This window comes from Cyprinodon variegatus, unplaced genomic scaffold, assembly GCF_000732505.1.
Source record: "Cyprinodon variegatus isolate N-32 unplaced genomic scaffold, C_variegatus-1.0 Scaffold2030, whole genome shotgun sequence".
Lineage (NCBI taxonomy): Eukaryota > Metazoa > Chordata > Actinopteri > Cyprinodontiformes > Cyprinodontidae > Cyprinodon > Cyprinodon variegatus.
The window spans coordinates 34,611-49,594 of NW_015152483.1; the positions used below are offsets into that span (position 1 = coordinate 34,611).

At 36.2% G+C, this 14,984-nt stretch overlaps 1 protein-coding gene across 1 annotated transcript in view; it reads right to left on the reverse strand.

Annotated features, from left to right (window-relative positions):
• Window positions 1-7,996, reverse strand: part of LOC107105052 (roundabout homolog 2-like) — a 29,195-nt gene extending 21,199 nt beyond the window's left edge. The window contains exon 1 of the mRNA XM_015405171.1: window positions 7,321-7,996. Within this exon, the coding sequence (XP_015260657.1) occupies window positions 7,321-7,378 (58 nt within the window). The 5' untranslated portion in view covers window positions 7,379-7,996. The remainder of the gene's footprint in view (window positions 1-7,320) is intronic.
• Between the last annotated feature and the right edge of the window lie 6,988 nt (window positions 7,997-14,984).

Genomic DNA, 14,984 nt, shown 5'->3' on the forward strand with positions numbered 1-14,984 from the left:
GGATATCCTATCAGGAAATGCAATGTCAGTTTGCAGTGCAGTAACTGTTTTGTTATTTTGTTCAAATTGATCTCACACTTTTGATATTTCAAGTCATTTTCTATTTGCTTCTTTTTGTCCATCGTTGTCTCCCTCAAGAGTTGAAAACTTCACTTTGCATACAAGTGTCAGAAACATAAGCTATCTTTAGCAGAGGTAGGAGCTTTGTGCAACACAAATAATCAAAAAGCAAAGTAAACTAAAGAGTTTAACAGAACTTAACAAGGCCTAAAGGAAGATGATCTGCTTACAAGAATTTTACTGATCCGACTTACTTTAATCATTCGATTAAACATTTTGGCTCCAGGTAAGATTAGGGATTAAAAGCTTGGTTATCCTTACTTATTCTTTAGAAAACATGTTTTTGTTGCTGTCTTTTGTTTAATGAGTGTATAAAAGGTATTTTTTGTGTTCATTTAAGTCCCTTTCTTTTCAAGAGACATCTTACAGATTTATCTGTGATCATCTCTCAGTGAAAAACTTTTTCCTATAACAGAAGGTCAAATTACCAAAATTTATGTTATTTTTTAACTACAAAAAACAAAAAATATTACATCAAGTTATTTTGATCGTTTCTAAGAAAGCCTTTCCATATTCTTGTTTTAAAGAAACTCACAGAAGCACTTCAGTATATTGTTTAAGCAAAGCTACATATTTTAAAAGGACCTTTATAATAAATCTAGATTTTTCCCTAAATCTGTAATGACTTTTTAGAGGACATTGTGGTGAGCTGGGTTGTGCACTAGGTATATCATCTTATACATGCTCTTGTACTAGCTAATGAGGCTTACTGTCAAAGGGCTCAGACTGCCTTGAGAGTCTGCATTCCAATGTCAAACTTTGCCTAATGAAGGTAATATTATATGGTCATCCCTGTAATCACAAGGCCAGTCCTAAGGGCATGGTTCTCACATTTGACTTTGATCAACCTGTTTTCACCATTAACTCAAGGCCCACAGGAATGTCACGAATAAAGAGATGTGAACTATAAGGCCTCAGACAGAGTTGGATTTTCTTCTCAAAAATAAATTAAATGTTATAAACTGATTGGATAACTTAAAAGCAGGATGAGTGAACGACTCTGTTTCTACTTACTCATGACTTTATGTAAGTCATCTGTTGTTAGACCAATGCCAGAAAGTATATAGCATTTAAAAACAATTACCCATCTTGATCTTCAAAGATTGCTTGGCAGGATTGCTGCAAAGCAATTGATTGTTATTATCACTAATACAAAAATGCCAAAATATAATGAAGATTAGAGGTTTCGTAGGGAGAATGTCGACTTTCCTGGAAGCCTTAAACTATCACAAATTCCTCTTTATAATTATCTCCCATTGCATAGAATTATTTAAAACTATCTATCTAATAATAGATTTGCTAATTAAAGCAAATTATGCATGTTTTGGGCTCTTCTGTGAGAGATGCTCTAAAGGGAAACAGCTTTTTATGCAGCAGCTTTCACATCAAGCGCTTTGAACCCTGTCAGTAATGACAAGGAGACAACTGGAGGAGAAAGATGAGAAGGAGCGAGGAAATGGCAAAGGGATAATGTGCGCCACTGATGTGTTCTCTCGATGCACTCAGGTATTCTTTGTTGTTAGTCTAACTAATCTTAGGTTTAACAGTCAGAGCGGGCCTAATTGATATGTATGAGAACACATCTATTTTCCCAATGCGCCTGAGCATGAAGACGAAAAGACTGCTGAAGATCTATCTAGAGGCATATTGATTCAATAGATCATTATCCGCTTGGCTGGAGAGAAGATGACTCACAGGAAGCATCTTTGAGGTCGCATTACTGTGACCTTTACAGATTAGCTTTCCAAATATTCATTTTACTCTTTACTTTGAATCCTATATTGATTAGACGTAGCAGATTTTAAATAATGCAGCATTTAAATTATTGCTTGCACAGATTGACAAGTTGAATCACAGTTAGATTTTGTTTCCAGGTTAAAAAAAGTGCTTCAGCCTTCTAAATGGATTGAACAATATGCATTTGCATATAAAGCACATATTTCAAGTGTGGAATGTCACTAAAGCTTATAAAACCTCAAGACTGCGGAGAGCAGATTTATTTAACCAAGCAATTACTCCAAGTGCTTCGGCAAACAGACGTAGCTGGACACTGACCTCAGAACAGGAAACAAAGGAAAAAGAAGTACAAACAAGTGAGCGAAAACCACAAACCCACAAGGATTTCTAAGCTTAGATCTTATTCTCTCCATAAGTGCAGTCACTGCTTCACTCTTTACGACTTGGTCTCAGTGTGTGTGGGTGCGAAAAAAAGAGATGTAGCTAAACACAACTCTGCAGACATAATCCCATTTAAAGTACACATGTGTATTTTATGGACTGAAGCCATATCAGTTTTAAATGTTTAAAAAGAATAAAGATGTAAAAACCGAGGATATGCATATATTGTAAAATACCTTTACTCTGATAAAATATGTACAATTCAGTGCCATTAGAGGTCCCATTATTGTTTTTTTGTTTTCTTTTAAAAATGAAGAGAGAGTGGCTTAACTATAAACCAAGGCTGGCCACCTAAAATGATTGGTCAGGTATGAGAAGCATTAATTACGGAGATCCAAAGAGTTCCAAATACTTAATCGAAATTCGAACAAGTGAACTAAGCTAGGAAAGGCAGAGGAGAAGTAGTGAGTCTCCTTCAGGCAAGGAATCTGCTACCTTTGTCGAGCTAGCAGATGCCAATCGATCCCTCTCAGAATGAAGACTGAGGCGTGTAAATGGCGCTTTGGCTTTGTATGTGTCTGCGTGTCTGTGCATATGTGTGCTTGTGTGTCTGGGAAGATGTGATGACCTGTGAACTTGAGGCCCACAGGCACTTGTCAGAGCTCCCAGTAACTTAATTCTCCCTAGGTTAGCAACCACACTCACAGCTCCAGAGGAAACCAGCAAGTAAACAAGGGGAGCAATTCATGAAACACAGCTTTTGGCAGAAGATCTGAACACACTCATTTAAAAAAACGAGCTTACACTAACACCATTACACATGCATTCATGCACACATCAACAGAACCAAGCGGTTTTAGCAACATCTGCAGGGGCTTGGGTGGATGAGATGCAGTGTTGGCTTCTTCTGCGTCAACTGTTCCCGTTGGGAACATCCTTTTAAGCAAACAATTTTATTAAACAGTGCCCAGTTAGCATTAGCTTGTTTTTTCAAAGACTGATATTACTAATCTTTTGAATAACAGGGGAAGGGTATTTTTTTTTCTAAATCAGTGGAGAAAATATAAATCCCTAGATTTAACACTGAATGTATTAAATGAGGGGTTATTTTAAACTCCCATCACAAACACAAGCAGGTAAAGTTGGCTAAACTTTGCTGGCAATTGGCCTTAAAATAAGCTGAACTCTGGAAGACAAACGATATTCCATCAGGATAATTAATGGCCAAACACTGATTGTAAGATCAACAGGGAGATACTTAAGCAGAAACTAAAAAAAACTTTGACTATGGCCATTCCATTCTCCAAATCTAAAACAGGTAAACAACTATGGATTTAGCAAAAAGAGAAGAGTGTAAAAGAAATAAATCAGGGCTCTGGACAATCTATAGGCACTGTACAATGACAAATTGCCAAATATTTTTATATATTTTTATGCCCGAATATTATTGAGCAGATGAAGTACCATCCTATAGCTAAATAAACTGTGAGTACAAAGTAAGTGTAACAGATATTGTTGCTTTTTTTTCACTTAGATTTATTTTACGTTACGATCATTTGTTCTAATACCACTTATATTTATATTTTGCTCTCCGTTTTAGTAATACCAATTCATTAAGTTTTTCTAACATGCTACAGTAAAAAATAAGTAATAAAAGCATGTAAGATTCATGCTGACATAGTATCGGATCCATATCAGAATCAATCAATTCTCCAAACTGCAAATCAAATGATAATGTTGCACTGGGACACCCCTACTAGAAAATCCTTAAGGTTGCTGTATACTGAAAAAAAAACAGCCGTGAATTCATTCCACAGTTTGCACACCAATAGTGGAATGTAAAATATCCAATATGAAAAACATATCCACAGTTGTTAAGATGCTTTCCAAATGAGCTGATCTCCAGAAGCTTATTAACTGCACTCTTTCTGGTGAAGAATGAAAAGAATTTCGACAAATTCATCCAAACATAAAAGAAAGTGTTGCACAAAAATGACCTGTCAGCTATCTCCTCATTAAGAGTGGTATCTAGCTCATCGTTGTCACCATCACCCAGGCCACAGAGTGCCTTGTTAAACCCAGAGTTTGACACAACAGGTCAGCTTCTTCCAATCAGCCCACTGTAGCAGGAGGTCAGTATTGTGCATCGTTACAACAGCACATTTTTGAGTCACAGCAGCCTTGCAGGAGTGAACGCTCATCACCACAACAACATGAGTGGATACAGGTGAACCTTGACCTATGCACATCTTACACTAGCAGAAAAGAAACATGTTTCAGCCAAAGTGTATCCCCATGGGGAGGTCACCAACACAGCACTGATGGAATTAGTCTGTGCTCTGCTGGTCTCTGAATCCCTTTGGTACCTCCTCCTCCACTGTTAATACGTGAATGAGAAGCAAAATTATCCTCAGAGAACCTTGACTACTTAATGCTAATTTAATTAGATTATGAATTAGCTTTGATAGTACAATTAGTACAACAATCCTCTGTTTATTTAATAGGAAATGATTGAGAAGATGTGGTGCAAAGACATCTATGATTCTAACACATCTATTTACATTTTCTAAGCTAATTATCTAAAAAGAATAAGAATTTTTCATATAACCTGAGGATTTTTTTTAGCTATCACCACACCTCAAAACCAAACTATTCACATTTTACATGGCTTAAGTTTTTGTCTTCTTTTTAGATCTTTACAGCAATTCAAAAGTAGATGATTATTATATTTAAGTACTAACAGAACTGCAATTTCTCATAAATTCTCATTTTGCAGCTTGTAGAGAATAGATGGGAGCTAACACAAAAGTTAAGACTGTGCATTGAGCAATGTACTTAAGAACCTTCTCATATTAGACAGTTAGTGTATATATGTTTATAAATTGAAGCAAGGCATAATTTATCTAGCTAAAAGATTATTCCTAATAACCAACAGAGCCTCTAAACGTTCAACAATCTGCTTGATTTTTTTTTCTTTAATTATTATTCATTAAATCAGAGCTGCATAGTGGACAGCAGTGGGTAGCGCTGCTGCCTTGCAGCAAGAAGGTTACTGGTTCAATTGCCGGCCTGGGGTATTTCTGCATGGAGTTTGCATGTTCTCCATGTGCATGCCTGGGTTCTCTCTGGGTACTTTGGCTTCCTCCCAAAGTCCAAAAACATGATTGTTAGGTTAATTGGCTTCTCTAAATTCTCCTTAGGTGTGAGTGTGTGTCTCTGTGTTGCTCTGTGATGGACTGGCAACCTGTCCAGGGTGTACTCCGCCTCTTGTCCATTAACGAACCCAGCAGGGATAAGGGTGATGGAAAATGGATGGATGGTTGGTTTATCATTCATAAATAAGATGTCAAAAGTTGCTCTTTGTTTTGTTTTTTTCGTTAGATTTGTTTAAATAAGGTATGACTGAACGCTAAACCAATAACTATGTAAGAAGAGGGCTTTGTAAGGTCTGTATGTCTGCAGAAAATAACCTTAAGCCACCAAAGAACAGCTGACTTACTGTAACACACTTAAAAACAAAGGTTGCTTGCTCTGTTCCTGAGACTCTTCTAGAACATTAAGTTCAAAGATATCATGAACATCTTCATAAGATTTGTCATAAAATAACATGTCTTTGGTCAGAGGCTTCTTCAGTTCACCAAAAGACAGACCACTACAAGATTTCCCTTCTGCGCATAAACATCTGCATCTACAACTGTTTGTATACAAATTTACATAATTTGAGCTAAAACTATATTATTCCTTCCATTGGAACAAATTAAGATTTTTTTAACTGAACTGAGCAGATTGAAAGATTGTGGGCACATGAAGACAGTAAAATGATGTTGACATCAGACACCCGGCATAAAAAAAAAACGTATCATACCTTTTCTGTTTGAACTGGTTATGATAAATGTTATTTTGAGATACTGAATATGAAATAATGACTGATGATTTAAAGAGTCACCATTCCTGAAAATCTAAGATCTAATAATATTTTTAATCAGTGCAGCCTTATATGATAAGGAAGTTATTGGATGAAAAATACTGAGATGTCTAATAAAGCCAACTGAAAAAGGCAGAAAAGGGTAAAGAAATTGTATTTTTCAGACAGGCTTATTGGCAGTGGATTCAGGCTGCTGCAACAGGGCGTTTGAAAACAGCCGGAAGTTGAACACATCACAGCACAGGTGTTCTGTTGTACCTGTCTGTATCGTTCTGAGGAAATGTCCAACTAGAAAACAGACTTTTTATAGAAATATAGCTAGTAGCATTTCAAACTACCGTAACTGTGCTAATTAATGAGTTGTCTCCTCAGATAGTTTTATTGAAGCCTCTATAGTTAAAGAGAATGAATTGATTATTTAAATTGAGAGTAAATTAAAACATTTTCCTTTAAACTACTTATTTTGATACAAATATAATTAGTTTAACAAATTAAAGAATCAGACTTCTAATGATCTCTCATATAAGATGCGTAGGGTACCTCAAGAAAGTAAATTTTTTTTACTAGTCTTTAGGGATTGATGCTTCTCTGTCCATTTAAAAAAAGTAAATGCATCATAATAGTAATATTCCATTATGTGAACCTAAAGATGATTTTCTCTTCCTTTCTGGTTGCATCTGTTGCCAGTATTACTGACATTACTGCCTTTGTGTCTGAGAGAGAAAAGAATAGTGCTACTGGGAGTGAATGTGAGGTGCAACTGATTTTTCAAATAAATTCCCTTTGTATATAAAGGTACACATCTGTTTGGAAACAACTTTATTTTTCTGAATGGCTTTAAAAAGATAAAAAAAAATATATATATATCCTGGCATGAAACTCTTGCAGTCTATTTCTTCTTTTTTTATATATATACAGTAATAACTTTTTATGCAAAAATATAATAAAAACTGGCTTTCAAAGTATTTATGAGGTGACAGTAGAGGCATGACTAACTGCTAGATGAGTCTCAGTATCTGGGGAGCGATCAGCATAGGTCAGGGTCACTGCTCCCAACTACAAGATCCTGCTGCTCAGCCGCATAACATCTGGAAACTTTCTATTCACAAAACATAATTAAAAAGTAGACTACATGATGTAGAACAACCAACTCATACCTGAACAAATCCACAGCAGAGTCAACAGAAAGTAAATCCCCGTGAAACAAGCAGGCATCTCTAGTAGCAGCTGGAAGCTGGTGCCTAATCCAGTCAGAGTGGGATCAAAGTCCGTTTCATTCAAAATCAGCCCGAACCAACTTCTTCAGCAAACCCCACGGAGGTAGAGCTCTCGATCCACGGCAAAATCACACAAGTGAAACAGTTCGGGGTTGCTCCACGAAGAGTGAATGAAACTTCAGGTGATCCGCAGACATCCTCGCCGGTGATCTTCTTAACACCACATGGGTTTGCTTTGCGCCCGTGCGCAGGCGGACTCCTCTCCAACGCGCAGATAACTTCTCTCCGCGTTCATCCGCGTTCGGATGTCCGAGTAATGTCTCCACTTCAGGTCGGACCTGTGGACGGGTCGTTCTCTTGCACTTTTACAGTTTAAAGTCCTTCTGTTGGGGCTGGCGCTGGTTGGATGAGGCGCCGCGCGTCTTTGCGCTCAGAGCTGCTCTGGTTTCCCTTCCCACTCGGAGGCTTTTCTGTTGTGCTGAGGAGATTCCTGTGGGTCAGGCACCATTCAACCACATAAGGATAGAGTGACAGAAAAAAGGCTCCACTGGGCTTTGTTTAAAGCTTCAGTCTTATTAAACCAAGGTTGCTGCAGTTAGTTAAGATAAATATATCAAACTTTGGTTTTAAGAGCGCAAATGTTGACTAGTACCCCGTTTTTTTTCTGAGCAGCAGCAACCTTCTGCTGTGTTGAATTTAAATTAGAGGTCAATTAAATCATTTGTTTTCAGTGTCCATCATTATCAAAAAAAGAGCCTCGTGTGAAATGCAGATTTACCAACTAAAATGATTAAATATTTCAAAGTGCGCTTGCTGTTTTAATGTGACCTTGATGAATGATTTATTGCGTTCCTCTGCTATCAAAGGCTACGTGCGTTGGGTATTTATCAGCACCAAAAGAGTTCAGGTAAAAAACCAAAAATCCTTTTAATGAGGCATTAAAATCAGCACATAGCCCCAACAGCAGGATTTCATCTTTGAACCATCTAGAAATTATAAAGAAATGGAAAATAACTGTTCAAGTTAAAATGTAGCAGCGTGGAAATGTTCACATGAATTCTAATTATCTTTACTCAAATAAATTGATAAAGAAGGCTCCAAACTTCAGCTTCTAACCCCTTCAGCATGGTGAACCTCAGACATTTCTTTGTTGTCTGGGGAGGTCGGCGCTCCCCCTACTGGCAGCGAGCTAGAAGTGTAGCTCCTTTTTTTGGTTTATCATTCCAGGAAATCATTCGCCGTTGGCATTTCAAAACCCTAACATTCCGATTTTGAAATAAAAATGTGCGATGAATTTATTTATTTTGATTTTTTAAATTATCTCTCTGTCCAAACAAATGTTAGATTTCGAGTATTCTAGAATAAGGCAAAAAATACTCTCAAAACATCTAACATTTTTTCATTTTAATAAAAAAAAATTGTGCTTGTCTTGTAGGCCTACTTCTTAAGTTACAAAATGTTTTTATATCATACAAAAATTCTTAAACGTGCTGGTAACCAAAAAATACATTTAATCATCCCCAGTTGAGATTTCTACATTCTGTAGAATTACCTTTCACAGGTTCAATAACTGCAGGTATCTATCACATATGATAGAGCAGAATTTTTATTGTTTTGTCTTTTCACAGATTTTGTGTTGCATTTCGGGTCTCGGCATAACCTTTTATATTGTGGCTCTGTTTGTACAGTAAGTGTCATTGTCTGACTTGATCTGCCTGAGTTTTGCAGTTGCTGCATGTTGTTTCCAATAACTCAGACCCATAACATTCATCCCAACTCCCATCCCAATTATTGGCCAAGTGCTAAATGGCTATTGGCTAATTTTATCCCACCTAAATGTGGATAGAGTTGCCATGGACACCTCCTGGCTGCTACCCTAATTAAAATCCCCTTCCACCCCCCCAACAAGCTTGATTCGTTTCCATTTTCAGTTGATGGATTGAAGACAGCTCAGTGAGCTCTTGGCATCATGTTAAACCTTTTCCTGATATAAACGTCTCCACAAGTTTTGCCAAACTGTTTCTGCTGTGTTTCTTGACCTTTATGATGCTGTTTGTTCACTTGTGTTCTCTATTAAGCTTCTGAGGCCTTCACAGAATTGTATAAAGTTATACTGAAATTAGCCCTTTATAGGGGAAGTTACTGTTTTTGATCACCTTTATATCTCTTACAAATGCATGGTAAAATAAGATAATTAGATAATTTGCTCTTGAAATAAGACAATCAAATAGTTTTTTTTCTTATTTTTAAATCTAAATGATGTTGTTCCATTGGCAAATCTCTTTTATTTCCTTAATTCAAGAACAAATGCACTTATTTAAAGAAAACAAAATGACTTATCTAAATTTAGGATTTTTTCCAGTGTACTGTAAATTCAGTTGGAAAAAAAAGTTTAGTCAAGAAAAAAAGGTAAAAAGCTAATTGAAAAGTTAAAAAGTTAATTAGCATAGTTAACAATATTATTTAGATTTATAAACTAAAAAATGTTAGTGCCAGTATCAGCATTAATCCCTCTAAGGTTATGTTGGAGTGTTTTTCCAGGAATTTCTTATAGAAGCACTTTTGTTATTTTTCCTAATATATTCTTGCAATTTCTTGTTTTTATACTGACATAAATTTTTGCCATCAAAATATCCATATTTTTTTAATGTTACAAAGGTAATAAGATCTTGTCCTGGATTCCAACAACACTATTGGCTGGAAATGTTGGTTTCCTAAGTATTTCACAGACTGCCCTATAAAGGGATAAATCAAATACAGCTGCACTCTTTTTAACGATAAATTGACTTCGGAAGGCATTTGTTGGACTGGATTTTATCTAAGAGTAGCAGAGTAAAACAAACTAAGGACAATTTGTACCACACTTTTTGTAGCCTATTATAGTTATTTATCCATTTGTGTTGCTCTATCATTCGCAATCCCAAAAACTACCTGAATTGGTGTTTATAGCATGCCTAAGTTCATATTTCTGCAAGGCACTGTGCATATCACAGAAGTGGATAGGATACCTCTGGATTTTAGGTGTATCTATTCAGCTTATGCTGAAATTCACTCTGAAATCTTTCCATTGTGCTCACTTTTCAACTCTGCTCAGAGCTAAGACATCACATTCACTAAACAGCTAGAGAAAAATGGGACATTACTTTCTCAGCACGAGCCTCTGTTTGCATTTAAAAACATGTTGTTTTTTTTGTTTTTTGTTTTTTTCACTCCAAAGTTACTTCAACTCTCCTTTACCTTTTTTTTCTTTTATTTTTTATGTTTTCCCCCTTCATCTAACACAAAATGCAGATAAATATGTGAAATGCTGTGTCGTATTTCTCAGTTTTCCCACGTTTTGATTCTTTTTTTTCGCATCTCTATGACTTTTTTCACGCCTATTTTCCCAACTCTGTTTGTTCGTGCTTATTTTCAGAGTAAATGTTATCCTCACTGTGAATCTGACAGCTCAGTGGGTTTCATGAGTGACATTGAGTCATTGTGCTGTGGAAGACAATAAAGTCTTGTTTTCTTTCTTCCTCCCCTCCATCCCCAAAACAACATAATTATTCTCATTTCAAGAGCATTTAGAAAAATAAGCTTCTTTCCATCACAACAGGATATAAACATGAACAAAGGGACATGATTCCACATGCAGAGCTCGTACTTTAGGCACTGCATTCACTCAACATAATAGCAGGTGGAGCATTCACAAGTAAGGTGAATTTGTGAATTTAAATACCTCACTCTCAAATTAAACTAAATAAAAAAAAATCAGGATTTCCAGGAACAGATGGTTGAAAAAAGTATTGCCACAAAGGCATTCACGTCCTCATGGCAACACAGCAAACAAAATGGCAGAGATTGCTAAGAGTGTGTGCCAAACCCCGGGAGCTATAGTATTTTTTATTTATTTCTTTATTTATTTCATTCCAGAGGACCTTTCCAGTTGATTTTGAGCCAGGAGAGAAATTTGTCCAAGAAGAATAAAACCAACTCTCCAAAAAAAATGTTTATGGAAGAAAATAGATTTTTTTGGAAGCTCCTCACAGCAACAAATTTGGCCTCAGCTATCATCTATTAGTCACTGTTTACTGTTCTGCTCATGAGATATAAGGGTGGGTTTTACAAAGGACATTACTGGAATCTTCCTTCTGTACCTGGCATCAGGATGCTGGATGAGACGATTGTTTGATCTGTCTACACATTTCTATTACCGGTAGTGGCTTCATATGTATTCTATTCTGTTTTACATGCAGATTCTCATCAATATCTGCGCGCAACACTTTTTTCCTTGGACTTGTCTCATTTGTGTCCTTTTTGGTTTGTAGATTCCTTCCCTTGCATAGGTAACAGGAGATTTGGATCACAATGCTTGAAAGCCTCTCCTTTAAGCATTGGATGAGAAACTGATTTGTATGCCTTCTGCTTTTTTTCTCACTTTCTTTATGAGTTGGCACACTAGTGCAAACCTTGATGGTCATATCAGTCACAAAGAGCTGGCATGTATACACAGTGCATAATACGTCTGTCATCTTGTTCCCATACTGTGCATTTCTGTGGGATAGAAGGAACCATTGCGGAAATCTTTTTAGGAATATAAAAAAATAAAATTTTTTATCCATTCTCCAGAACTCTGATGCTCCAAAGAAACAGAAATAATAAAATCACATTCTACCAGTCTTTCTGAGTACACCAAATTAAACAACTGAGTGCACCTGAGAGTAATGTATTTAATGAGTTGCTCTGTTATGGCCCTAGAGGTTTGTCAGAGAACATTATAGTGCAAAAAGCAGCATGGAGACCACATCAAAGCCTTGTGGAGTAGTCCATCATCCAACAAGGAAAAGAGCATGGCACTTCTCTCTGCAAAGGCACTCTTTAGAAAGCGCTGGTCATCCTCCAAAACAGGCCATTAAAAAGCAGCTATGAAGCCTGTTAACTCAGGAAAATGTGCAGAAACTCTTAATTATTGTAAGAGAATCTGTCAACTGGATAACTCTTAGTTTTGCATCCCACACATCTTAAAAGTGGTAAGAAGAAAGATGTTGCTGAAAAAAGTAGAAGTCTTGTTTGTATTAAATCACAAACCACTTAAAGAAGACAACAAACAAGTGAAAGAAAGTCTCTGGTAAGCTGAGACCAAAAGTTAACTTTATGACTTTTATTCATAACCCTGTGTGTGTCAGAAAGCTAACAACGAATCCCACCACGGGCAAACCATCGCCTGCAGGAAACATGTTGAGACAGCATCCTATACTGTGGGAGTTCTGTTCTTCAGTAGGGAAATTATAACTAATAGTTTAAGAAAAGATGAACAAAGCGAACTGGAGTACTGAAAGATAGCCAGTTAGAGCAGTTTACTTTCCAATGGGAAGTTGACCCTAAATGTACAGCTAGAGCTACAACGGAATGGCTTAGGTTGAGGTATATTGATGTGATTGAATGGCCTAGTCAAAGTACAGGGCTGATTCCAATCTGTGGCAGTTTGCTGAAGCTGGAACTGCTGTATCTTAAAAATTATGAATAAAAACCTCAGTGAGTCAGAACCTGATTGAGCCATACCCTCAAATATGTGAAAAAATATACTGCAGGTAAGGTGGTTGAAAAATATTCACGAAAAAACACTAAAGTATGTTTTCAAAATGTCAGCAATTGAAGAAGTGTGGTTGTATCAGTACTTAAAAAGCTTTTTGTTATAGGTGAAATTTTTAATACAGAATTCATTAGAAGCTGAATTTGTGGCTGTTGCAGTAGCAATCGAAGTGTCCAGGAAAGACATGAAAGATATTTATTACATGTGTCCTCCATACAGAGGTCAGCACAGTAGGAAATTTACTAGAGCTAGACTGACAAGAACACATTTGTTCCACCTCAGTACATCTCATGTCAAAGCCTAACCAATAAATGTCAAAACAAGAGGAAAACCGATTGAATTGTGCAGCTTCAGACATTCCACACGTGGTTTCAAGAAGCTGAATTGGCATTTGTGTAGCATTAGAGTTTGTCTCAGCAAAAAACAACAAAGACTTCTCACTGGGTTCAATGCTATCCTTCAAAAGACAATGGTTTGTAGAGACAGCTTCATTGTTCAGTGCATATTTCATACTCCACTTAGACAAAAAAGAAATTCATATGAAATATAAAAGCAAAAAAAAAGAGACCACTAGATGAGTTCCACAACCACTTTGTCCTTCGAAAGCAAATATCTAAGTCTGTGGATCCAATTAGAATTGTATGGATTACTGTACATAAGGCCAGCAACAAAAAAAAAACATTTTTATTCTCATTATGAATGTTCAACCAACCTTAGCAATACTACATTTATATAATTTTATTCTGCTTGCATCTTTCATCAGGATGAAGACCTCTGCCACAAAGCTCATTTCCTCTAAGGCGGATGTCCTAAACTTTTGCACCAGTATCATGTCATTGCAAATCTTCCAGGATATGTGTGTGGTCCTGATGTGTCTGCATGTAAAAATGTTAAGGATGGGGTCTAAACAAGGGATCCAAAAAGCCTAATAAAAATGTCTCCTGACAAAACGTAAAAGGCTGTAGGTTTGATTTTCCACTTAAAAAAAGAAAGCCCAAACCTTTGTATCCTATGCTGTCTTGATCCAGTTCTGTTTCCAGTACAGGAGATGAAGTGATGACCTCATTGCCTCCTTGATGTTTTTCTGGATCTGTTTATATTGTTACAGCATAAAGAGAGAAAAAGAAAATAGATTTAAGAACATCTATATGGCAGCAGATTCCCTGTAGCATTACCAACACCTCGTATCAAAAATAGCTTCAAACACATTAACTTACTTTCTTGAAAAATTTATTTTATATATATTTTTTTGAACTTAAATATAAAAATAAAATTTTATAAAGGCAAAAAAAAAATAAAATCATTTGGCAGTGTTTTCTTTTTATTAGAATGCACACTTCAACTGATTCTGTGTAAAAGCACCTTTTTTTGTTTTAATGTTAGCATTTAGTTTTCCTCTGTATCTGGTCTATCCATTATGGTCAGTTTAACATGAAATAAAGTTCATTTTTCTCCTAGCAGAATGTGGCACCCACACTAAATACATACATAAAACATAATGCAATCTCAAAGAATATTGACATTATAAAATGAGAATGTTTCTCTGAATTTTAAAACAGACAAAACAGAAACTTCCAAAAAGCACTGGAGGGTCTGTGGGACTGTCTGCACAGTGCTAGCAATTCAATTTCAATTCATTTCAGTTTATTTATATAGTGCCAATTCACAACACATCTCATCTCGAGGGAATTTACAGTTCAAGGCACTTTACAGTCAAATTGATTCAAAGTTTTCTATCTAAGGAAAACCAATTGAATGCATCGACTCATTGACTCGAATGCAATCCCTCACACTAAGCATGCTTGTAGCAACAGTGGAGAGGAAAAACTCCCTTTTAAGGGAGCAGTGATTTACATGTGACAACAACCTCCTATGAGCTCAATATTACCAAACTAAGCATTGAAAATACAGAAAAAGAGGCCTGAACAGAAAATATTCATACCTTGTTTGAATTTTTCAAAACATTTGTGGATATACAGTATGTGTTACATAATGAAAAATAACATAAAAAACAAAGTAGATCATTGGG